Source organism: Colossoma macropomum, unplaced genomic scaffold, assembly GCF_904425465.1.
Source record: "Colossoma macropomum unplaced genomic scaffold, Colossoma_macropomum, whole genome shotgun sequence".
Taxonomy (NCBI): domain Eukaryota; kingdom Metazoa; phylum Chordata; class Actinopteri; order Characiformes; family Serrasalmidae; genus Colossoma; species Colossoma macropomum.
This window is the reverse complement of record NW_023494784.1, coordinates 7,403,887-7,430,690: the sequence shown is the minus strand read 5'-3', so window position 1 is coordinate 7,430,690 and position 26,804 is coordinate 7,403,887. Positions and strand designations below refer to the sequence as shown.

The following is a 26,804-nucleotide window of genomic DNA, read 5'->3' as shown; positions in this document are numbered from 1 at the left end:
GGTGAAACCCAGAGCTAAAGCCATTACTGCACTTTTTCACACGCACACACGATCGCGTGATGTTTATACAGTGAACAACTGCAATGTGTACATTTATCTCTTTCTCACATTCAGATTGAAATGACTTTATTGCCTTGAGCTGTAATTAACAATGAATGGAGTCTAACAGTAATAGTGATGATAATATTCAAAAACATTAATAAATGTCTCTCTTTGTTTTCTCTCAGATGACCGGTATCAGGATGGCATGCAGATGGAGTTCAAGTCCAATCAGTGGTTTGGTGCCACAGTTCGTTCCGATGGAGAACACATCCTGGTAAACCTGCTCTGCTGTCTGTCTGCGCTCATCTTTCATGCTTAAACACTGCAATAAATGGCATCTTGTCAAGTGAAACGATCTTAAATCTAGTGGATGTATCTAATATTTCTAATATTGAGATGATTGTGCACTTATTATAAGATTATCTAGCTTATTTTCACTTTTAACTGGTTTTAAGTAATTTTATGAAGTAAAATGATCTCACTATTCTGGCAGATAATTTAGCTTAGTAGTGAGATAATTTTACTTAATAAAACTACTTAAACAAAAAATGCCTAGAAAAAAGGAAAATAATCTCAAATTAAGCTCACAACAATCTTAACAGGAGGAATATAAGATTTATTGACTATATTTAAGATAATTTTGCCTCAAAAGATACCACTTATTGGAAGTGTAATTAGGGTAGCGAGTAATGATTATTTCTATAATTAATTAATGTATCAATTAATTTTCAGTTCATCGACTAAGAACGTTGGGCCTCATTCACTAATGTCTTCCCTAGTTTGTTCTTAAACGTGTTCTTGATAAAGGTCCTAAGAAAAAGTCTACATCAGATTCATGCCGTGTTCTTAAAGCACAGAACTGTTCTCACCTTTGTGCTCTTGAGTGTGTGTAGATTCTGTTCTTACCTAAGAACCCCAGATAAGAGAACACTGGTGAATCAGACTCTTCATGAAAGTTGCGTAAGTGGGCTTTAAGAAAAAAATTCTTCTTAAGAACGGTTTCTGAATGAGGCCCAGTTCTTCTGTGGTTCCTCTCTTTCACCATCACTCAAAGTTTAGCTTTCTCTTTCTAGTTTGCTTTTGACTGAAAGACAATGAGCCTTTTTCGGAATTGATGGCTTTGTTAAAGCTTTATGGGGAAGGACAAGCCGTATATATGTATACTGTGGGCACATTAGAGTTAGAGAAAAGGGGAATTTCGTTTCTGCATAATTCAGTGTGTGAGATGTAATCAGAGAGATTCAGAGTGGTTTGGTGTGAAATGGTTCAGATGTCTTTACAGTGGTGGTGATAGGAACCAGGGGTCGCCATGACTACAACACAGATATAGACATTTTATTTACTATCCAAAACCACCAGTGAACCTACACGAGTCTTCTGAGTTTATATGGAATGTTGATGATGGCATGAAGTTTTCTTTGGGGACTATTTTGCCTCACAACACCCTGCATGTATCCCTCCACCATGAATAGACTTATAAGACTTCTCAAAATTATCAGAAACAGGTGGACACTGTTACCATAAAACAGTCAGTGGACGTCTGGTTCCTATCACCACCACTGTGAACAGTTCTGACTCTGTAAGTTTCTATACAGTGAAAACTTCACATCAGACCACTCTGAATGACTCTGCTTATGGCTTAAGCATTTCATAATGGAGAAATTTGGAAAACTTGGACTTCCAATTTAACCCATGTAGAGGAAAAAAGACTCCCTGAGGATTTAATCATGAGCCTTTAGACTAAACTGCCTCTGAAATGTTGACATACTCTCACAGTCAGGTGTCCAGGCCTTTGAGTGCTGCTGTAAATCAGTCGTGAGTAATGGAGTAGTTCATGTGTGTAAGGTGTGTGTGTTGGTCGTGTGCAGGCGTGTGCCCCGCTGTATCAGTGGAGCACGTACGGGTATAAGGAACGCGAGCCTGTCGGAACCTGCTACCTGAAGAAGGGATCAACGGTGGTGGAGTACTCGCCCTGCCGCTCAGGTAAAGATCATAACCGCAGGTGAAGGGCGTGTCTGTTCGTTTATGACTGTGGAAGGGAACAGGATGCAGGCACGCAGCTTACCTAAGATAGCTAATGTTATCTTAGGCTGTCACTAATCTACAGTACTGTGCAAAAGTCAGAGACCATCCTCCATTAATTTAGTTATTCATTTTCAGCTTCATAAAGTCACACAGAAGCCTCAGCAACTAAATCAGTGTTCAGTGTGTTGCTCTTTCCCTTTATTCCAGCTTCCATTCTTTTCAGGAGACTCACTTTCAGTTCCTCAAAGAATCTGCAGACACACCTCCAAAGTTCAGTCTTAGAAGCTGGTTGATCATTTTCTGAAGTAATCAAACACATTCAGTGGTGTTGAGGTCTGGACTCTGGGGTGGTCAGTCCATCGTTCAGCTTCTTTGTTTGATGTGTCCGTCTCCTTTTCTCAGTGAGGTTCTTCTTGACAGCTACACATCCTTTCAGACCCACAGCGCTGAGTCGTCTTCTCACAGTGGAAGGATGGACAGAAACACCTGTGGATGTTTTCAGATCTGAAGCAGCTTGATTTTCTCCTCTCTCTCAGAGATGAAAGCTTTAAGTTCTGTTTATCTGATGGGGGCAGTTTTGGGGTCGACCAGGTCTTCCAGGTGGTTGTTAGGAGCCACATTTTCTTTGTAGCTTTCAATCATGTTATGTATTGTACCTTTGAATAATGTGTACTGAATGGTGTTTATATGTAGAAGTTAAGTAAATGAAGGGTGGTCTCTGACTTCTGCTCAGTGCAGTATGTGTGTCTGAGTGATCCTGTGTTGGTGACTCTGGGTCAGTGTGTGACTCAGTTCCTCTGTCTGAGCTCTATCAGTGCGTGTCTGACTGTGTTTAGGTGTTTTCCTTTTTGAATTCTTGACCCTGTACAGTGTTATGCGTGTCTGTGCACGTGGGTGTGAGTGTGTACATTAAGTGTGTGTGTTTCTGCAGGTTCACCCACGCCTGAAGGTCAGGGTTTTTGCCAGGCAGGATTCAGTGCTGACATTATAAAGGTAGGAGCTCAAGCTCCACAAACACAATCTACACAAAGTATCAGCTGAGTCAGAGTTTGCAGAGTTTCAAAGAAAATCCAGTGAACAAGTCTAGACAGAATAAACATCTTTACAAAATCTGGTCTGAGCAAACGCATTACAGCCGCAGTCGCACTGGAAAATTGCAGGTCTTAACTGACCACGACTGGACAGAAGATTAGTTAGTAGCAGAAGACGTTAGTAAGCAGCTAGTAAGCTAGCTCGCTAACCATCAGGGCTGAAGTTCAGTCTGGAAAAACAGTGTTCAGATTTATATTCGAAATCACATTTGGGAAAGGAGGATTCAGAATTACATTTTTTTATACAAGCAGTATTTGGAATTACATTTTGTGAAAACAGTACTCAGAATTACATTTTGGAGAGGCTCTATTCGGAATTACATTTTGGAAAAGCAGGATCCGGAATTACACTTTGGAAAAACAGTATTCAGAATTACATTTTGGAAAAGCAGGATCCGGAATTACACTTCGGAAAAACAGTATTCAGAATTACATTTTGGAGAGGCTCTATTCGGAATTACATTTTGGAAAAGCAGGATCCGGAATTACACTTTGGAAAAACAGTATTCAGAATTACATTTTGGAAAAGCAGGATCCGGAATTACACTTTGGAAAAACAGTATTCAGAATTAGATTTTGGAAAAAGCAGTAATCAGAATTAGATTTTGGAAAAAGCAGTAATTAGAATTAGATTTTGGAAAAAGCAGTGTTCAGAATGAGATTTTGGAAAAACAGTATCTGGAATAACATTCTGGAAAACAGGATCTGGAATTACATTTTGGAAAGCAGTTTTTGGAATTACATTTTAGAAAAACAATGTTTGGAATTACATTTTGGAAAAAGCAATATTTGAAATTACATTTTGGAAAAAGCAATATTCAGAATTAAGTTTTGGAAAAACAATATTTGCAGTTAGATTTTGGAAAAGCAATATTTGGAATTACATTTTGGAAAAACAGGACCTGGAATGGCGCTTTGGAAAAACAGTATTCGGAATTACCTTTTGGAAAGGCGGTATTTGAAATTATGTTTTGGAAAGTTTTCGGAATACCAGAAGCAGTCTGAATACAGCTTTTTCGAAATGGACAGAATAGAGACTCTTCATTTTTGAATTCTGAACACATTCCTAATGTATCTGCTTTGTCTGCTGATGACTGGTGACATTTTTGTTCTGACGTTGATTTGTATCAACACTTCTTCACGTAGGTGTCATGTAGCCTTATGAACACTGTCCTACTGTAAATTACCAGACAGTCATACAGTCTTTAAAATAAACTTCAGGGCCTGTTTCTGAACTGTTTTCCCGTCTGAGTCAGAGGAGAGAGGACGGAGTAAGAGCTGGTAGGATATTGAGTTCAGGTTCAGATGAAGCCTCAGCTGCGGATCGTTGTAGAGAACGTGCTGAAGTTCAGTCTTCAGATGGTCTTGTTTTTAGAACTCTTAAGCCAGATTGTTATTTATTCAGCTGAAAGGTTTTGTTGCTGTAGGATTTTACTGTACTGTACTGTAGACCGTTTCCCACAGTTCACACATCAGTGCCTAATTTACACCCTCACTGTTGAAGAAATGATCAAACAAAGATTTCAAAACTATAAAAAACTTCGGAGAGCTTTCAGATGTTGTTTGTCTGATAGTAGAAAGCAGCAAATTTAGAAAATATAACTGTCCTTCATTTCAGTATTTCACTGTGGGTGTTTTTACTTGGTCAGCATTCAGATCTAAGGTGTAGTGATTGAATGTGAACAGACAGCTGTGAAGGTGCTGCACTAACTACAGTTCTGAAAACTAATAAAGGAATTTAAAATGATTTTTTTCCCTCAAAAACTTCTTCATGACACGCCTAGTCAGTGTAGTACTTATACATCCAGTGTTGGTTTGAATGCTGTGTTTCTTTGTCTGTTGTTTAGTTGATTTGCTCTTCTTTCCCTCGTAGAATAAACGGGTCGTGATTGGAGGGCCTGGAAGCTTTTACTGGCAAGGTAAGCTCAGTTGTTCTGGGATGTTCTGGGATGTTCTGACTTTTATTTGAGTTATTCTGAGTTTGTCTGAATTAGTCTGTCTGAGTTAGTCTGATTTATTTGTTTTATTCATGGTTCTTGTGAATTGTTTTTGATTATTTCTAGGTTATTTTAGGTTAGTCTGAGTTATTTGTGGTTAGTCTGAATTGATTGGGGTTATTCTTGGTTAGTCTGATTTATTCAGGGTTAGTCTGATTTATTCAGGGTAGTTTGAATTAGTCTGATTTATTCAGGGTTAGTCTGATTTATTCAGGGTAGTTTGAATTAGTCTGATTTATTCAGGGTTAGTCTGATTTATTCAGGGTTAGTCTGAGTTAGTCAGGGTTAGTCTGAGTTAGTCAGGGTTATTTGGGGTTAGTCTGATTTATTCAGAGTAGCCTGAATTAGTCTGATTTATTCAGGCTTAGTCTGATTTATTTGTGGTTAGTGTGACTTAGTCTGGGCTATTCTGGGTTTATTTGGGGTTAGTCTGGATAATCTCTGTTGATCTGTTTTAGTCTGATTTATTTGGACTTAATTTAATTATTATTAATTAGAATTAAAATGAATTATTTTGTGCACTATAAAGGTAAAGGTCAGGGGTGAATGACGGTGCAGTGAAGAGTTTCTGCTATGATTAAAGCGATAATTTGCCAAAAGACTGAATTCACACAGATTTCCATCATTACCCAAATATAGTTGATCAGCCAAGACGGGTCTGAAGTTTGCTTCTTTAGTTTTAGCACTGAAGCCACGAGACTAATATAGCTAACAAGTAATGAAACCTTTACCCCATATAGCATAAAGCAAACCGCATAACCTAAATCATCACTGTAAATAATGGAAATAGCTAAAAAAGAATCAACCATATCAAAGTCTCAATTATGTCCATAATTTAGTCCATGTTTACAGATAGCAGTGAGTCATAAAGAGCCAGAAACCACATAATCAAGTCTATTAGAGATGCTGAACACCTCCACACGGTCATGATTTAAGCGTGCAGTGTTTAGAGGGGAATAAAGCTGAGAAAGTTGAGTGGCTGATGTTGGCAGGATGTGTTGAAAGTGTTATTTTCTCTGGTCTCGTTCCATGATGACCTCAGTGGGCGTGTTCAGCTCAGACTGTACTCCAACCTCAGCAGCTTCAGCAGTGAAAACTGTTCTAGTGCTTTTTAATGTATCTTTGTATTGACATGTATTAGGAGTGGGTGTGGTTATTCAAGTATACAAACATTCAAATTCATAATAGGCTGCTGCTCAAATGGCTCACTACTCCCTACGTAGTGCACTTTGTAGGTCATGAAATAACAGTTTCTACCCAAACCGTGTGTTTATGTCTTGTAGAAAGCCATTTATATACAGCCAAAGCTGCATGACTCCATATTTGTAGCATTTAATGCACTGTTTGGATGTTGAAGCTGCTATTTCATCACCTGTGCTGTGGACTACGTAGGGAGGAGGGGTCAATTTGAGACTCAGCCTTAGCCTTATCGGCTATTTGAATAGGAAATGCATTATTTTGAATAAGCAAATAAAAGCAACCGTGTGTACTTTGTTATTTTTAAGTTAGCGTTACTGAGTCGTGTGCACTTTGTGCCGCAGAGTCATGCTTCGTGTGCAAAAGTTTGGACGCCCCTGACGTTTTTGTTGATTTTCTACTTGAAAATAAGTGAACGCATCCTCTACAGAGAACACACATGCACATTTTGTTGCACAATTACTGTTTATTTGCTTAGTTTAACATATTGGAAAAAATAAAATATAAAATGTGGGTTGTGCAAAAGTTATGGCACCTTTTGTTCTTCATGTTTTGTTTTTTTCTAACGTGTCAAACTCAGCAAAAAACCAGTAATTGTGCGGTAAAAGCTGCTAAGTGTGCAGAAGCGTGTTCTCTGTAGAGGATGTGTTAACAGAGCACACAGTTTAAAGGAGGGTGTTAAAAACTTTAGCATACGCTTAGCAAAAACACAAAACATGTGAGGAACATCCATGATATGGGCCCCTTAAAGTATCTTACAATTAGAATACATTAAAAAAACATATTCGTAATAAAATCAAAGCCATTCTGTAATATTAAGAATATTGAATAATGCAGGTTACAATTAGCCCAAAATTATATATGATGAGTGGCCAGCTTGAGGCTACATTTGACTACCGACCAAGACAGATATCTCCTTTGTTATAGAGGATGTGTTAAAAAAGTGTATTCTACTTCTTTGGTCTTCCCCTCAGACTCCGTCTCTAAATTTATGGCTTTCCCAAACAGCCCCCTGACTTCCCCTTCAGAAATGAACTCTTGCCTAAGCACCAAAAATCTGAAAACTTTTGGCGAACATGGTTTCCCCACTGGAATTATATCGAAAATCTCTCTTAAGTAGTTTTATTGACCTATAAGTAACTACAGGGAGATTCAAAAAGATTCATCTGATTTCAAAACGATTCATGTGAATCATTTCAGATCAATGCAGTGAACTGTAAATGGTTTAAATGAGCATAAAGTTTATTATATAATTGTACAAGGTCTCAGTATGAACCTCCTCCAGCTGTACGGACATCAACGCCATAGTCAAATTCATCCCATACTGGGTTGAGCATGTCGGGTGTCGCTGCACTCACGGCTCTTTCAGTGCGATTTCGGAGATCATCCAGTGTTGTGGAACCAACGACGAACGCTCTGAGCTGTTGGAGCTTCACTGCCCACGAAAATCACACTGCACAGTTATGATGGATTCACTCTTATTGAAGTGGAGAACGCAGAACGCTTTCTGCTCAGGGGTCTCATCTCCTCTCAGACTGAAGGGAGCCATCTTCCACTGACAGTCAGAAACTCTATGACCCCCTCTTTCAGTTGGATTGTGATTGGTTCCTAGGCGCCTCACGGTTGTAGAAATATGGCGCTTTGAAATCGGATGAATGTTTTTGAATCACCCTGTATTCTGCATTTGTCCATGGCTTTTTATTGACTGTTACTGTATATCGTAGCTGTTATCTCCATTTTTGCCCTTTATGTTGTGTCAAAATTTCATGATGAACGGAACAACAGAAATGGTCCAAAATCCCTTGAAAAAAAAATTTATCCATTTGCTTCTATTAAAAGTTAAGACTGTTTTTCCTTCTCCTGTAAAGTTGCTTTGTTGGAAATACGAGGTTCTGTTCTGACAGTAGCGATATTCATCTTCTACACTTTTCTGTGATTTTTTTATTTTTTTATTTTTTTGGTATTTAGTCTTTAATTTCTTTGTTTTGTTTTTGTCTGCATTTTTCAAGATTTGTCTGCATTTCTGCAAGATTCATCCTTTTCACCATATGTTTTACATTTAAACTTGATGCTTGATTAAACTGTTGCCCGACAAGTGCGACAATAAAATAATAAAAAAGTCTTAAAAAGTGTTAAATTGAACTTTTACCACAAGAAATTTCAGAATTGCAGCATGTGACCTTATAAAGGCAGTGCTGGAAGTTTTTCTGTGTGGTGCAGCTGGAGCTGGTTTGCGTGTTTATCTGTCTCTGTGTTGGATAATAATAGTTTCCCTTTCCGTAGCAGTCAGTGTGCGCCGGTCACTGTCTGTCTGATGATGTGCCATACGAGGGAAGTGGTTCTTCTTTTAGCAGAACGTCTTGTGTTGCTCTTAAGCGTATTTCCTCTTTCCCTTCATCAGTGCGGCTTTGCCACCAGCTTTTACGTAATCAGCCCTTCCAGTGAAACATAGGCTACGTTCACTCAGCAGGTAAAAGTGGTCCAAATCTGATTTTCTCACCAAATCAGTTTTTTTTTGTTTGTCTGTTCAGATTATCTTTTAAATGTGGTCTGTATGAGACATCAGTCTGAACAGATCAGCTCCTAAACTGACCCTCAAGCACAAAGGAGCAGTGCGTCACGCTGCCTCACGGCTCATCCAGAGGTAAACAATCACGACTGCCAACGCCAGTCGCTCCCGGAGGATCAGCTTCATCTTCACCAGCATCACAGGAGCCATCATGAAGCTTCACTGACTGACAGCTGGGCTCATCACCCAGAATGTGTTGGAGCTCGGCGTAAAAAGGGCGCGGCCACTTCTTTGGTTCGCGTCCTCGGATTCTTTAAACTTTGCTTTCAGACTTTTAACTGTTCTTTGACGCTGCAGCCTCGTTCTCCTGCAGCCGCGTTCGGACTTTTCTTTAGAAATCTCTTCAAACACGGAGGGTTTGGATCAGTCTCTTCTACTTTTTTGTACAGAAACATCAGCCTAAATGTTTATTATTGAGTCTCAGCAGCTCGAAATGACGAATGTGGAGTTGGATTGACGTAAAAGTCACATGAATTCCAAAATGTCTGTTCAGACTGAGTCGCATTGCCGCAGATCGGATACGTATCGGATTTCAGTACCACATATGAAAGCGTCTTAAATCAGAATTGAAAATGTCAGATTCAGTGTGTTTATCAGTTCACACTGACACACAGACACACATCAGTGTCACATACAGAGAAAAAGGTCAGATTTGGGCCACTTTTACCTGCTGTGTGAACAAAGCCATAATGTACACTGTACGTACAGCAGCTACCTGCTCATCCAGCGTTTCATCTGAAATCAGAGGTATTAATATGGAGTTTGGCTCTGTTTTAATTGTAGAATTGATCAGATTTGAATGTTCACTGTAGCCTTAGTTGTTACTCTTCTTTTAGCCATAAATCCTAAACTGTGGAGTTCACAGTCCCCAGATCCCAACCCAAACTGAACACCTGTGGGAGATTTTGGGCCAGGTAAAAGCAAAAAAAAGAAGTGTAATAACTGCAGCAAATATTGAGTTAAATTTGAGAATTAAAATATAAAAACGGTAAAATCATTTGAATATTCAGTGCCACTTTCAGGAAACTAAAATACGCACGGTTAATTTCTGTTGTTTTTCACTTGTTTTTAAGGTGTGCTCTGGTAGAACGTGATTTTTCGAGAGGGTTAAAAGTGTAATGAAGTAGAATCTGATGCATCATCACTCCTTCACTAGTAATAATTAACTGAAACGACAATGACGAGGGTTAAAAAGTTGCTGTTGCTCTGCTCTGCTGCACCGCTAGTCACCGACGCATTCAAACGTCCTCTGTAACACATTCAGGGTTGCCAAATTGGTCAGGATCCCCTGATTTTATGCTGCTTGCTATGAAAACAATAACTTATCAGTGCAGTTTTCTTCGTTAATTGTAGTTTTTCATAGTTTCGTAATAAGTAAGTAAATTTCATAAGTGTCACAAATAAGTAAAATAAGTGATCATTGTTTGTGCAGCCTTTAATTAAGAATCAATTAATAATAATAATAATAACAAGAAATCTGTTTTTATTTAAAAGTGAAATATTCCGTAGGCGTGGCCCTAGTAACGACCTGTTCCCCCATCAGGCCAGCTGATATCAGACGACATTTCTGAAGTCATCAACAGATTCAGTCAGAAGTTCATCACACCTTACAGCAACCAGATGGCCACTAAGACAGCCAGCGCCCAGTATGATGACAGCTATTTGGGTAAGCCTCCCAGTCTGAGTCCTCCTCTACCATTACAGTGAGTATGTGGTAATTACTCTGAAAGCTCTCGTCTCTCGTTCAGGAAGGTTGAAGGTCAGCAAGTCGGGGCGCACCGTTAATTTTAGTGCTGGAGGAAAAAATGTGCTGTTTTTAGTGACCTTATTCATGAACAACTTGGCTTTCTTGAACTAATCTTTTTTGGGTTCACCATAATTGAAAGATGTGTTCTGCCCAGCTTAGAGCCAATGTGGACAGCCCTGGATAGTAATGTCTGTTAAAAGGGTTTAAAAGTGGTTTTAAGTAGGGGGAAAAAGGCCAGCTGCCACATTTCAGTCCAAAATATGACTTTTGAGATCCATTACAGGGTTCTGCAGTGCAAGCAAAATGCTCCCATATGAGAACAGATTTTGACCTGGCTTACAGCTTCATTATGCATCAATACAAACCTGCAGATTGTTTTATCAGTGATGTGTATGACTGGATGAATGCTGCTATGTTTACAGGGCCTGATGAGAAAAGTAGCCTGTTAGCATGTCACAGGAAGCCCAGTTAACCTGCTAAGACAACAATAATGTACTTGCATACTCACTGTCAGGTCTAGGTGTAATTAAGAAATGCTTGTTTACATCGTCACTTACGACTTCTGCCTTTTCTGTGGTTTTATGGCAGTGAATGTAAATCTCAGGGGCTGTTTGATTTGCTGCATAGTGTCATAACAGAAATGGCCAATAAATGGCCAGATGTGTATTTGCAGTGAACTGCATCATGTTTTTAGGCCAGTACAGCCCCAGTAAATTAGAGACAGGAGTGTTGATTGCCATGATGGATGCTAAAAATATATGTAGTCTTACACAAAAATCTCCTGAATGAAGCTTTAGATTGTTTGCATTGAGAAGTTAAAACTAGAGAAGGTGTAACTCAGAGGTGAGCTGTAAAGATTGCAGTGCCAGTGCTGGTTGAAATTAAAATACAGTGGAAATGCTCACACAGATGCACACTTATAACTGACAGTGGACATTCCGGTTCTTATTGGCGAGATTAGTTAGTTCAGCAAGAACCAGTTTTTTGGCAGCCAAATGACTCTTCACTGACAGAAAACAGACTTGCAGGCCAAACTAATAAGAACTGCTGGTACAAAAGCACACAGTGTGTTAATTAGATAAAAGCCCAGTTCTAAACGATTTGGGACAGTATGTAAAACGCCAGTAAAACTGAAACAGTGATTAGTAAATTATGTTTGACTTATATTAAAAAAAATACACCAATTAATGTTTTACCTTATAAATATTAATGCTTTGCTTGTGTACACTCATTTCAAATTTGATGCCAGCAATGTAATAAAAGAAGCTGAACTTGAATTTTTGAATTTTTGAATATTTTTGTCTACTGGAAGTCGACCCATTTTTCCACAAATCTGGGCTATAAACTATGAACAGATGGCGTCTCTTCAGTGATCTGCTCTGTAAAAATTATTTTTATAAAATAATACAAAGAGCCTCTAAGATTTTTGGCTTTCGGCAGTAAATTGTAAGCATATAGCAATATGTATGATCATAAAACACATTTTCAAGTGTTAATTTGAGGGGAGCTTTTAAAATAAATAAATAAATAAATAAATAAAATAATTTACATTTATTTCATTTAGTTACTGAATAAATTGCCTTACGATTTGGTCATGTAAATTCAGATGGACAAACCAAAATATACCCTGGTCAATAAGAGGTTAACAGCACTTAATAATCGTTTGGGTCCAGTTTTGAAATACGTGCAGAATGCTTGTTGGTGTTGACATGTTGACATAAGCATGCACGTCCCTGCGACTAAAAGTCAGCATGTGTTGCTCCAAAACATGTGTATCATTCAGCATTAATAGAGCTTTCACAGATGTGCAGGTTAACACCCCCCCCATACCATGACCGACACTGGATTTTGAACAGTGGTAACAATCTGCATGGTCATTTTATTCTTTGGCTCAGAGAACAAGTCCTTTGTTTTCATAAACAGTCTGAAAGATTGGCTCGTCAGACCACAGTACACGTTTCCACTGAGCATCAGTCCATTTCAGATGAGCTCGAGCCCAGAGAAGTCGGCAGCGTTTCTGGGTGTTGTTGATATAGGGCTTCCACTGTGCATGGACGTTTGTGAATGCAGCAACAAATAGTGTTTACTGACAACAGTTTCAAAGTATTGCTGAGCCCATGCAGTGATATCCATCACAGAAACCTGCCAGTATTTAAATGCAGTGCCATCTGAGGGGTTGAAGGTCACAGGCATTCAGTTGTGGTTTTTGGCTTTGTCATTTATGCACAGAGATTTCTCCAGATTTCCTGAATCTTTTCATGATATTATGCACTGTAGAGGGTGGAAATACCTCAAATCCATGCAGTCTCTGGCCGAGGAATCTTATTTTTAACTGTTGGATTTTTTGCTAATGCATATTCTGTCAAACTGACCTCGGTCAGTCCTTGTTCATAAAGGACTCTCACTTTTACATAGGATGCTCACTTTTATACCCAAACATGATTTCATCATCTCTTTTAAAATGTTTTTTTTTGAACATTTCACATTATTCTTGGTCTCAAATAGCTTCTGTCCTAACCTTTTTTGGAATGTGTTGCGGGCATCAGTTTGAAAAATTAAAGAAATGTATAAAAAACAGTGAAGGTGATGAGATAAAACCTTAAATATCTTGCCTTTGTACTATTTTTGTTCAAATACAGGTCAAAGTGGATTAATAAATCAGTGCTTTCTGTTCGATTCGCATGTCAAATACTATCCCACTGTTTTTGAAGCGGAGTTGTAGAAGACAGGAACACAGATGAAATTAAAAAATTGCAAGAAAAGAACATAATAAATACTGAAATGACTGAAAATGACGGTTCCTGGTTTTGTTCACGTATTGTGAAGGTAAGAGCTTGGACAGTTTAGGAAAAGTTTGACTGCTGAAATGTCCTCTCTGACTGAAAAAAGAGGGAATGATAGTAAAAAAAAATATATATAAATTTTGCTCACACAGATTTTTTATGGCAAAAAAATGCCACATTGTGTGAACAGATCCTCTCATCCATTCATTCCTATGATGAATATTGAATTTTCACACTTTTGTTGAATAACCACATTGTAAATCTAGTTACTTTGGCTGTAGTTTGTTAAAACGAGCTTACATTAGTTCTTCATTTCACACAACAGTCTCAGACTAGAACTAAATCCTTTAATTACTGACTGTTGCGTTAAAAGCAGAGTGTTCCTGCCTCTCCAGACTCCGCTGAGTCAGAGCCTTCAGGATTAGCTTCTCAGACAAATATAAGACAGATATCGTAACTACACAGGTTAAAAACAGTTCAGAAGGACTGAAACATTTCAGTAAAATGAATCAAATAACTGACTCTTTGGAAAGAGCTGTGACTGTGTTGTGATGATGTCCTTGTGTTTTGTAGGGTACTCTGTGACGGTTGGTGACTTTAATGAGGACGGTATGGATGGTAAGAGTTTCAGTAGCATCTTAAAAACCTCTGACGTAGTAATTACAGCTTTGGCTTTTAGCTTCCAAGGTTTTTGAAGACCAGTCATCCGTTACTTTCAGAGCGGCTGCTTAAAGGGCTCATATCCTACATTACATTTTACTTTTATTTTATTTTTTCCACTGAGGGCCACTTATAGTAGATTTAGGGTTTATGTAACAGTCGTAATTCATTGTTTCATTTTCTGTATCCCTTAGAATTAAACAGGCTGTTTTTGTTACTGTGGGTTACTTAAATGAGCTCTTTTCTGATTGGCTGCCCTGTAAGGAGAAAAAGCCAACCTGAAATGCTGCTTATAGCTTCGCCGTGAGTGGACGGGACTAAACAGCCGTAGAGGCTGAATAGGTGGATATAAATGTAAATAATTTGGTTGTTGTGACATCACAAAAAATCATTCAAAATGGACTGTTTTTGAAGTGTAGCTTCCATATATGGACTGTAGTTAAGTGTGTAGTGCATAGAGCGTCACACTGTTCTATTGGACGAAAATAATCAAAGAAATTTGTTTTTTACATTTTTTTTTTGTTTTGTTTTTTTCATGTTTTTAAAGGGCCCATATCTTGGAAAACTGACTTATCCTCATTTTTTTTTTTTTTAAATAAAAGAGTTCGATGATGTATATAAACATTGCTAAAGTTTGGAAACATGCTCCATACCAAAGCCCATATATGGAAGCTGTTTTGAAATTATTGCGTCTGTGATGTCACAAAAAAACAGCACATTTGTGTATATCCACCTTTTCATCCTACAGCAGTTTAGCCCTGCCCACTCACACTGAAGTTATTAGGAGTGTTTCCGCCTGCGTTACTGTTTGAATGAGACGCAATACAGGACAGCCAATCGGAACAGAGCTCATTTACGTACATCAGTCTTAAAGGGACAGTAACAAAAACAGCCTGTTTAGTTCTATAAAGAGAGGTTGGAAAATGGCCATGTCATTGTTGTACAAACTCACAAAAGTATTATAAAAGGACATCAGGGGAGAATAAAGTGCAAGAATAATGTAAGTTAAGAGGTTAAAATGGTAGAAATAGTGGTTAAATATACATACAGTTTCCAGGCAAACGACCCTGTAATTCGGATTATTCCGAGGACCTTTTAATAATCCTGTAATAAGTGTTTTTTCTGCCATGTTGTATTGTTTCTCTTAATTTTCATTTAATATTGATATGAATTACATTCATAAAACCACACGAATGTCTTAAGTGGATCTCAGGGAGGAAAAATGTAGGATATGAGCCCTTTAATGCTCATCACTCAGCTCAGTAGCACAGTAGAGGTTAATAATACTAATAAAAATATAATAATAATGTTATTATACTTGTTACTACAGATATGTAATGCTAGAGGCCCAAAATGACCGAAATTCACTTATTATTGACCAGCATAAATTTAATTGATGATCTTTGTCTGGTATTTTCCAGCAGATCTGAACTGGTACATTAGCAGAGAGCTTATTTGTGTCTGTACTGCAGAGTGAATCAGAGCCAGTGTTTCTCAGTAGACCCTCCATAGTGTCTCACTCTTTTTCACTCCCTCTGTTCTCTCTAGATTACGCCACTGGAGTTCCTAGAGGGGAGAAGGCTCTGGGCTATGTGAGTACATTGATTTTCTAACAGAATAAATATACCTGATGGATCTTGTGGAACAGCAGACTCAGCCCCGCCTCTTATCTCGTCTTGTCATGTTTCGTCAGGTGAACATTTTTAATGGGAGAAACATGGAGTCCATGGTGAACTTCACCGGCCAGCAGGTGAGTGGGCCGAACGCCCTGCCTTAGCACACATCCCTGGTTCCACAGTTGATCTGGTTGTGTTTTGCGTCTTGCTGAGTGGAGTGACTGAAATGGTTGTGGGAGCTTTTTGATAATGTAAAATATAAAAGATTTTTCAAAAGTAATAGACAGATTATAATTATTCACATATGAGTATTATATGGTGGATGAACAGTTTGGCTGTGTGTCTGTGTCTGTGGGTGGCTTTGAGGTGTCGGCTGATGGGACACACACAGCTGAAGTCTGTTTATATCATGAGAACATAAAAAAATAATCATTGGGAAAGGGAAAAAGTACATATGTCGCAGAAATAAATTAAAAACAGATAAATCCAAATGTAATAGATAAAGCAAATAAAGCCTGAGGGATTGGGCCTGAGAGCAGCCTTGGCCTTCAGCAGTTTACATAATATTTTACTCTGTGGTTTGGAAATAAAGGTGGTAAAAATAGCCTGACTCTTAGAGATAATGGTGTGCAAATCAAAAATTTGAAATATATGGGAAGGGCAAGGAGGGGTCAACACCTGGCTCCTCCTTGCCCTTCTCATATACTTTTAAAATAGAGCATACAAAGCATGGATTTTTGTGGGTTTGTTAGGGCCTGCTCAAGATTAACGCTTGATGCTGGAAAGCCTCAGTCTTCAATTACAGAATTGTGCCTTTTTTCTGCCAATACTGGTGTTCTGAGTTTTTAGTACTGTGTCGAGAGCAAAGCTGCGAAGACTTCATTCCTCAACATGATCATGGAGTATCTTTACAATCCTGAAACCACTGAGGTCACCACACCTATAGACACAGATATCTGTAGCTGTCCATGCAGTGTGTTTTTCCGGTGTTGTATGGTCTGGTATGATTACAAACCTGCCCTTAGCTTAGTTACTCTTCTTGCAGGGGTACCACACGTACCAGGATGTATGTGTGGAGCTAGAAATTGTGCAGAAATCTAAATGGTCAAACACAATCTTTATAGAATCATCACACATAGTCACTCGAGTCAGACGACATCTAGAAAAGAAAGGCTCGGTTTTCTAAGTAAGACTGGGCAAGCCTGGTTCTGCTGGCTGCACAGCATTTGTCACACAAATATCAGTGGCATTTCAGCAGTGGGGACACTGTCATTCCTGTAGTGTCCAAAAGATAATTTAAATTTTCCTTCTTATTCAAACTCCTCCTTTTATTGTATTTATGAACCTTTTTTAACACCTATAGACTTTGTCCCATATGAATTCCAGCTTTACTTATACATTATCATTTTAAAATTTAGCAATAGAACATGAGAGGGAGGGTGTTATTGTGAAATAACATCACGGCTGTGATTTGGTCGCCGTAGATCATCACAGCCGTGATGTTATTGGCGATAACACACTCCTCGAGTGTTCTATTGCTTTTATACAACAGTTGAATAAATAAAGTAATAAATTAATAAACTGGGCCGTGAACGCGGCGTTTAATATGTTTTAATGTTCACAGTTCCTTCACCAAATTATAGTTCCTTAACAAGCAGCTTGTTGCTACGTCAGAGTAACGAGCTCCGCCCACTCGCTGCTCAGTCTGCTGCAAGACTCGCCTTTTGAAGTTCAGACTGAGCCATAAAACTGCCCCAATATCAAGTTCAGCTCAGTTTTGTCAGTTTTTTCCAGATCAGTATTAATGTTGTTTTGTTCCAGCCAGTCTATAAAGCATCTTACAGCCCGTTTAGTTTGGCGAATGGTGTTGGGTTCATTTCTGGCTGATTCCAGGTTGTTTAGCTGTCCATCTGTCAGAGCTGCCGACTGAAAAGCTGCTCAGTGGTGATGACAGTTAGGGAATTTAGTGTCGTCTCATCTTCAGAGTCTGACCAAATCGGCTGGAGGTCAAATGTGATCTTAAAAGTGTCCATTTTCTGTTTGTGGCAAAGTAAGAAGTTAGAGGTTCACTATCTATGGACTTCCATGAACTTCTGCTAGCATCTCTGAAATGATTAAGGCCAAAAACCCCTGAAGGTTCCTCACTGGATAACAGTGTCATACAGTGTTAGAAATGACACAAGTAAGTCTGGTAGAGAGGCTTAACTATTCCACACATTTTGAGGCAGGTGTGCTGCCTTTACCTCGTAGCTCCAGCTCCCAAACTATAGAAGCAAACGAACGTCTTGGCTGATTGATGGCATCTATGTTAAGGGGGAAATCTGTAAATTCAATATTTTATCAAACTGTTATTTTAAACTGGACTGCATGGATGAACTCGGCTGCAGCAAGCAGGCCCAGCCACACGGTTTCAGTGAGTTAGCACTGGCCTGCTAATGCGAGCCTGAGCTGCGGCTGCTGCGGGCCTGCCCCAGTTTCCTTTACTATTTGTTTACAAGCCAGCAGTGCATGTCCTAAATCTGCTCACACATCTGGAAACTATTTACAGACATGTTTCTGGGAGGCAAACGTGAGAGCGAGAGCGGGGAAAAGACTCGGAGGGACGGGAGGGGAGCAGTACTGCTGAGTCAGGATGAGGAAAGGAGCCCAGAGCCCTGCTGTATGAGGGCTACTGCGTTACAGAGCTGATTCATTGTGGTGTGGGTGTCTATCTGGGATGAAACCCAGCATTCAGCCTGACCACAGGAACAGAGCCAGACCGAGAGAGACAGAGCCCGAATGACCGGGCTGTTTTTATCGTTGCTGTGGTGCTGCAACATTGTGTTTGTTAACTCGGTGGAAAAAATCATATTTTTCTCTTTTGTTGACCAATTCAGGCTCCGCCCACAAATGCACGAATGTAGCTACTGTTGTTGGGTTGGACGAGAAAGCTTGTAAGAATCCTGTTCAACCTAATGAGGCTCAGTTTATATCACAATACCTACATTTAGAGTCGGTTATTCATTCAACCTAATGAGAAACTGTAGAACAGACACAGTTTATATCACAATACCTACATTTAGAGTCGGTTATTCATTCAGCCTAATGAGAAACTGTAGAACAGACTCAGTTTATATCACAATACCTACATTTAGAGTCAGTTATTCATTCAGCCTAATGAGAAACTGTAGAACAGACTCAGTTTATATCACAATACCTACATTTAGAGTCAGTTATTCATTCAGCCTAATGAGAAACTGTAGAACAGACTCAGTTTATATCACAATACCTACATTTAGAGTCAGTTATTCATTCAACCTACTGAGAAACTGTAGAACAGACTCAGTTTATATCACAATACCTACATTTAGAGTCAGTTATTCATTCAGCCTAATGAGAAACTGTAGAACAGACTCAGTTTATATCACAATACCTACATTTAGAGTCAGTTATTCATTCAGCCTAATGAGAAACTGTAGAACAGACTCAGTTTATATCACAATACCTACATTTAGAGTCAGTTATTCATTCAGCCTAATGAGAAACTGTAGAACAGACTCAGTTTATATCACAATACCTACATTTAGAGTCGGTTATTCATTCAGCCTAATGAGAAACTGTAGAACAGACTCAGTTTATACCACAATACCTACATTTAGAGTCGGCTATTCATTCAACCTAATGAGAAACTGTTTAAAAGCAGCTCTAGGTCAATAATGATATGATTATATGATATATCATAGTCTCTACCCTGCAGCAAGTAAGCCTGTTCATAGTTTTAACATTTAGCGTGGCCTCCCATCTAGGTAAATCCAAATGAAGCATTTTCCGAATTTATTTTGCGCTCTAGAATGAAATTAATTCTCCTCCACCCTCCAGTATAAGTGGTAGAGGTGGGAGCGGCTGCTTGATTTATGCTCTGCCTTTATTCCAGAAAAGAGTATTAAAACATGTCATTCAATTTATCTGTCTTGCTGTCTTAATGAATGCAGTGCATAGTTAGCATTATTATTAGCTTGGGAGTTCACAGCCAACAGTCAACTTCGCTGCACAAAATAACACGTTTTTTCCATAGTTTGTTCATATTTGAATGTTCGGAGTTGTTCACCTGAGGAGGACAGTACATCTCCACTGGAATTTAGCCACAGAGAACAAAACTACATTCTTCTGTGCGCCTTCATACTGTGGCGTCTGTCATGAGCTCCACATTTTAAGGGGAACTCTAGAGGCGTGGCATGCAAAGTTGCACCTCATGCGCCACCCACCAACCGCTTAAACGGACATTTGTTAATGTTGTTTTTTTGTGCTTAAAGGGGAACTCCACTAATTTTTCAAAATTTCTGCATAATTCAGTGTGTGAGACATAAGCAGAGAGATTCAGAGTGGTTTGGTGTGAAATGGTTCAAGTGTCTTTACAGTGGTGGTGTTAGGAACCAGGGGTCGCCATGACTACAACACAAATATAGACATTTTATTTACTATCCAAAACCACCAGTGAACCTACATGAGTCTTCTGAGTTTATATGGAATGTTGATGGTGGAAAAATAGTGGGAAAAAAAGTTCTTTGGGGACTATTTTGCCTCACAGCACCCTTCATGTGTCCTTCCACCATGAATAGATTAAAATATGCTTTAAACCAAAACTTTATCACACAACTATCATAAAACAGTGCCTCAGACATCAGGCAGTGAATTCATGACCATTCCATGTAATAACTTTCTGTGAGGGAGCTTTTAGGCTACGTTTACACAGCAGGTAAAAGTGGCCCAAATCTGATTTTCTCACCAAATCTGATTTTTTTGTTTGTCTGTTCACATTATCTTTTAAATGTGATCTGTATGCGACATCAGTCTGAACAGATCAGCTCCTAAACCAACTCACATGCGCAAAAGAACAGTGCGTCACGTGGCTCGTCCAGAGGTAAACAGTCATGATGGCCAGCGAACACCAGTCGCTCCCGCAGCTTTCAGTTTCGTCTTCGCCAGCATCACAGGAGCGATTATAAAGTTCCAATGACAATGGCTGTCATGACTGTTTACCTCTGGACGAGCCACGTGAACCTCTGTTCTTTTGCGCACGCGGGTCGGTTTAGGAGCTGATCTGTTCAGACTGATGTCGCATACAGATCACATTTAAAAGATAATGTGAACATCCAAACCAAAAAATCGGATTTGGTTAGAAAATCAGAATTGGGCCACTTTTACCTGCTGTGTAAACATAGCCTTAGAGGTGGACGTCTGGTTCCTATCACCACCACTGTGAACGATTCTGACTCGGTAAGTTTCTCTAGAACAGAGCGTTTCACACCAAACCACTCTAAATGACTCTGTTTACATCTTAATTGCTTAATTATGCAGAAATTTTGGAAAAAATTTTTTTTATAGAGTTCCTCTATAAAAAACTTCTTTTCCTCAGGATACAATAACACTTTTATGTTGATTCATGCTGGACTAATAAGCAGGTAGAGCTTTGAGCTGCTAATCACTGATTGGCTGAGAGTCGTATGTATCGTTATTTGCAAATGGTCAATTCAAGTACTTCATGATTTTGATTTTTAGGCCAGATATTCTGTTTCAGAGCCTCAGTTTCAACTTCCTTTTGTCATTTTGCTCACATATGCAGTGCATAAGGGGCCGAAATACAGTCCCTCTTTAGCCACAGCGCAGCAGATAAACAATTATTATACATATTATGAAATACGAATGGTGCGCAGCTTCACTCTTACACAACTCAGGCCAAATAACAAACAGTGTAATTACTGACATTATAACATGGTAATTAAACACAACATGTAGTGACTCTGAATTTATGAACTGTTGTTTGTCCCTCTCAGATGGCTGCTTATTTCGGTAATGCAGTGGCAGCGACTGACATCAACAAGGACGGGTGAGTAATGAGGAATGATTCGATCTCTCTTCATTATTTCTTAGAAAGAGGAGGTTTAATTGTTTCAGTTTAATTATGAGTATGTGAGACTGCTGGCTCAGTTAATCAGACAGGATGTGGTCACATAAGTTTCAGGATGAACATCACAGCTTGACTGATATGAAAAGAACATGATGCCACCAGTTTCAAAAAGCTAAAATCTTTAATGACCAACATCATCAGTGGGCGCAGTTCAGTGTGATCAAAAGTGAACTGACTGATATGATTGTCAGGTATTATAACGTCAGTTTCCAGTTGTCTGATGTTTTTAACAGAATCTCACAGGATCTCATGTAACATAGATATTATGGTGTAGTGGGCGGAGCTTTCCAGCATCCTTCTTTATTTTATTCTTTTTTCATCACGCACACTTTTGTTGATTTTTCCAAGTGTAGATTCAAAAGTGAAAGTAAAAAATCCTCTACAAGGAACTACAGGAAACTGCTGATTTTAATGCATAGATACTGTTTATTTGCTGAATTTTACACATTTACAGTATAAAATGTGCCATAACTTTTGAACAGGCCACATTTTTATGTTTCAGTTTTCCCCCCAGTATAATAAATTCAGGAAATAAACAGTAAATTAGTATTAAAATGTGCAGATGTGTGTCTCAGTAGAGGATTTGTTCACTTATTTTCACTTAAAAAATCAGCAAAACGTGTAATTTGACCTCCCAAATTGTTGCATATGACTGTAATTTATCGTATTAAATGTTATTCTCACACTACAGATTAGATTTGGATGCATTTTGCATGTTTTTGTTTATTTTTTATGGTTTTTTTTTTATGGTTTTTATGGTTATGGTTATGGTTTACCACTTCAGCCTGTGTTGGTAAAGAAGGAGAAGGAAGAAAAAAAAAACTAAAATTCTTGCAAATGATCCTTTTCCTCCTTGTATTAAACCTTTGTGTTCATTACAGTGTGAAATAAGTCACCCATAAATCTCAATATCATCTGATCTTATTAATCAGGCGATATGTCAGTCGGCCCTCATGTACCTGAACTAATTCCGCTCCCGCGCTCTGCAGGTTTGTGGATCTGTTAGTTGGAGCTCCTCTCTTTATGGAGCGCGGTTCTGATGGTAAACTGCGCGAGGTTGGACAGGTGTATGTTTACCTGGGCAAAGGTGGGTTCTCCTTCAACCCCCCATCAAAGCTCACAGGATCAGAGATTTACGCTCGGTTCGGCAGCGCCATCACCAGCCTGGGGGATCTGGACATGGACGGCTTTAACGGTACACATTCATCATTCATCATGCTGACGCACGCTTCACATCTCCATAGGAGCCAGAAACATCAGCGTTTAAAAATATGTGGCCATTAAAGGGGAATTCCACCAATTATTCAACATTTCTGCATTCAGTGGTTGAGATGTAAACAGAGTGATTCAGAGTGGTTTGGTGTGAAATGGTTCAAGTGTCTTTACAGTGGTGGTGATAGGAACCAGGGGTCACCATGACTACAACACAGATATAGACATTTAATATAATCATTTGTTTTCATATTAACCCTTTAATTATGTAGAAGATTCAGAAAAATCAGTGGAATTTGCCTTTGATATGTTAAGTTTTTATATCATCGAAATAAAACAGTGAAAAACAGCATATCTCCAATATGGTCATTTTTTTTTTTGGACAGTCTCGATATGTTAATATGTTATGTTTTTATATGTAATACGTTAAGCTTTGCATAAATAATGATTTACACTTTTTTTTTTTATTTCCAAACTGTTCTTAAAAGCTAATATTGACACTCTTTTGGTCCAAAGGTCCTTTGAACACCTGGAAAAAACATATATATATATACTGTGTGTGTGTGTGTGTGTGTGTGTGTGTGTATTTATCGCTGCTGTTGGAAGAAAACCTTGTGTCTCCATTTTTGTCGTTTTTCAGTTGTTGACATAATTTGAAAATGCCTGTTTCCCTTTACATTGTGTGTAAATTTCATGATGAATGGACCAAAAGAAATTACCCAGAATTACTTGGAAAAAATTCTGGTTCCATTGACTTACATTAAAAGTAAAGTAGGTTTTTTCCTTCTCCTGTAAAGTTACCATTTTGGACATACGAGGTTTTTTTTCCGACAACAGCGATATATATATTTAGACATCAGGTGGCGTATTTATAATGATTTTATGTTAAACTTTCTGTGAGGGAGCTCTTCACATATCTGGTTCCCATCACCACCACTGTGAAAAATGACTTTGTTTACATCAGAACTATTTAATTATGTTGAAAATTTGAAAAATCTGTGGAATTCTTATTGAAATGAAGGGTCTTTTAAAAATAGCAAAATATCCAGCAACCTCATCCAAGACTGTTATTTATTATTAGACTGTTATGTTAAAACATCCTTAAGCTTTAGTATTACTACTATTCTTGTTATTGTTACAGATGCTATTATGAACACTACTACTACTAGTAATAATCTGAATATTATTTGTTGATATTCATATCAGTAATTATCCCCAGTGTTTGTGATCAGTATGATCTCAGTGTTTTTGACTATTCTCCCTCCTCTATCTAAGATGTGGCCATCGCTGCGCCGTATGGAGGTTCTTCACGGCAGGGTCTGGTCTACATCCACAACGGGCGTCCCTCAGGGCCCGATCCTCAGCCCTCTCAGGTTCTGGAGGGAAAGTGGGCGTCGGCCTCAATGCCTCCCAGCTTTGGATACTCCATGCACGGAGCCACAGATATAGATCAGAACGGATACCCTGGTAAGATCCACAGCGGATTGCTCGCCAGTTAAACGAATTTCTTATTAATTTTACTGTTATATTGACACTTTGGTGGCTTAACGGGAGAGTAAAGATCCACATTTAGTACAGAACACTCTCGTTCATATATGATGCGATATCATTTTAAATGAGTTCTGTAGGAGCTTAGTTTGTGTTATTAATACCCGTCAGGTCGGCTGCTTTAAGTTTGACTAGTTTGATGTAGGAGGCGTTCCTTTTTCTTTCTCTCTTTCTCCCATCCCCTCTTATTTCTCTCCCTCTTTCTCATGTTGTACAGATCTGGTGGTCGGTGTGTTCGGAGCTGACAAAGCTGTTCTGTACAGGTACGCTCCCACTTTGAAGCCGCATGTGTCCGTTTATGATCGGGGCCGGATAAGCCGTGAAATGTGTTTCTTATTTAACCCCACAGCGTTTAATTGGTTTTTATGTGCAATTAGTGAATTTTGCTATAGCAGTTGTTGCTTGTCTTATAAAACGCGGCCTGAAACTGAAGAAAACTCCCGTTCAGACGTTCCTGCCTGCAGACACACCTCGGCCCGAGCACAGTCTGTGTTCTTTAGCTGTGACTCTGTCTGGCTGGGCGTTTGTTGGTACAGTAGGCGGGGTTTGATAGGGAGTGACTACACAGTGTGGTGTCGACTGGAGTGAGGTGTTTGACCACTTACTGAGCAATCGTTTACTGAACGGTTCACCTGTTTAGGACTTAATTATAATCAAACAGCACCTAATTAAAGGTAGTGATAAGTGCTACTACTATTATTATTATTAATGTGATTCTTGTTGTTGTTGTTGTTGTTGTTGTTGTCTCTATCATTATTAAAGAAATTGCCATACAGCTTTAATCAATCACAACAACAGCAATAAAAATGTCGGTTATGCTCTATTCTGGATTATACAGTTATGAGTTGGACTCAGTACTTTTATGGTTACTTCATATGAATTACTTCAATGTGATAAAGTATTAACAATTTCAGTTTCTTTGATTTCACCAAATTTGAATACATAAATAGTCTGTTTTATCTGTGTCAGTAAGCCAGTGAGCACACGCTGCTCCAAAATCTAGGCTGCTGTTTTGTTTTGGTTATGATCTCAGACCTGTGTTTGAAGGACTAAGGGTCAGACGTATTGAAGGGGGAGAGCGTTAAGTCTGTGTACTTCCAATCGCTGATTAGTTTATTCTGCTGTTCAGTAGGTTAAACGTCATGTTGGTTCAGTGTGACACAGACGAGTTTATCAAAGAGCCGATATCCCACTTTTTTCTTGTATTTTAGGCCAACTTTTAATCTTTGCGTGAGTTTATGTACCAAAAACAGCCATAATTCTTTTTGCATGGCTTCTCTTTATCCCTTAGAATTAAACAGGGTGTTTTTGGAACTGTAACACTGAAACACTCCTTATAACGCCAACATCAGTGGGTGGGGCTAGACTGCTGCAGGCTGAATAGGCGGATATATGCATGTTTTAATATATGGACTGTGGACTGGGTAGTGACCAGTACTGTTTGAAACTACATCAGACGCTTTTGTTTAATTTTATTTCATAAATTGTATGATATGTGCTCTTTAAACTCTATAAAACAGAAAGAAAATATATATATTGTGTAGTTTATCTCTCACTGAATCCTGTGGTAGTGACTATTTCACTGTATGAGTTCTGCAGCTTGCTTGTGGTGATCAGTCTCTCTGTGTCTGTCTCTCTCTCAGGGCTCGGCCGGTTATCAGCGTGAACGCTACTCTGGACATCAGACCACAGATCCTGAGCCCAGAGGAGAAGACCTGCCAGCTGCCTGGAACCAACACCATGGTGTCCTGGTGAGGAACTCAGAGCTGGAACTTCAGCCTCTTTTACTCAAGAGCTTAAGAGTCACTGAGTCTGAGTTTTATCATCACGGTCATAAGAAAACCTTGAAATCTCCAACTTTCTAGGAGAAGGAAACCCTTCTTTAACATCTGTCAACCCCTTAAACTGCAAGCTTATTACTCAGATATTAATCTTAAGATATCTTATTCACTTGAAATATTAGGTGACTACTATGAATTATTCAGTAACTGTTTATTCAAATCATAAAACTGTTACTTTTATTGAAGTTTAGTAGTGATTACTTTTATTCAGTTCCATTTCAGTCGTTTATATTTATTCCCTATTTCCTTTTTGGGGTTTAATTTCATTCTGTTGTGTTGGTTCGGCTCCTGCTCAGCTTTACTGTTGGTCACATCTCTCTTTTCAGAGTTTTAGCGTTTTATTTAAGACCAAAAGGATCCAAAAGGAGAAGAACAGTGTCAGTTCCAATGCTGATAGATGTACGAAGAAGTTCCACTGCAGTTCGATGAGTTTCTCAGTACTTAAGTAGTTTTTGAGCTGCTACATTTGCTCTTCTGCTCAAGCTGTTTTGGGAAAGCTACACTTCTAAAAATGATGGTTCCTCAAGGG

At 38.8% G+C, this 26,804-nt stretch overlaps 1 protein-coding gene across 1 annotated transcript in view; it reads left to right on the top strand.

Moving 5' to 3' along the window:
- itgav (integrin, alpha V) overlaps positions 1-26,804 on the top strand; it is a 69,470-nt gene that overhangs the window by 15,219 nt on the left and 27,447 nt on the right. The window contains exons 3-15 of the mRNA XM_036576958.1: positions 228-316; positions 1,911-2,025; positions 2,999-3,060; positions 5,032-5,077; positions 10,465-10,587; positions 14,025-14,069; positions 15,660-15,703; positions 15,805-15,861; positions 21,541-21,593; positions 22,664-22,869; positions 24,162-24,353; positions 24,652-24,697; positions 26,078-26,185. Of these exons, the coding sequence (XP_036432851.1) occupies positions 228-316; positions 1,911-2,025; positions 2,999-3,060; positions 5,032-5,077; positions 10,465-10,587; positions 14,025-14,069; positions 15,660-15,703; positions 15,805-15,861; positions 21,541-21,593; positions 22,664-22,869; positions 24,162-24,353; positions 24,652-24,697; positions 26,078-26,185 (1,186 nt within the window). The remainder of the gene's footprint in view (positions 1-227; positions 317-1,910; positions 2,026-2,998; positions 3,061-5,031; positions 5,078-10,464; positions 10,588-14,024; positions 14,070-15,659; positions 15,704-15,804; positions 15,862-21,540; positions 21,594-22,663; positions 22,870-24,161; positions 24,354-24,651; positions 24,698-26,077; positions 26,186-26,804) is intronic.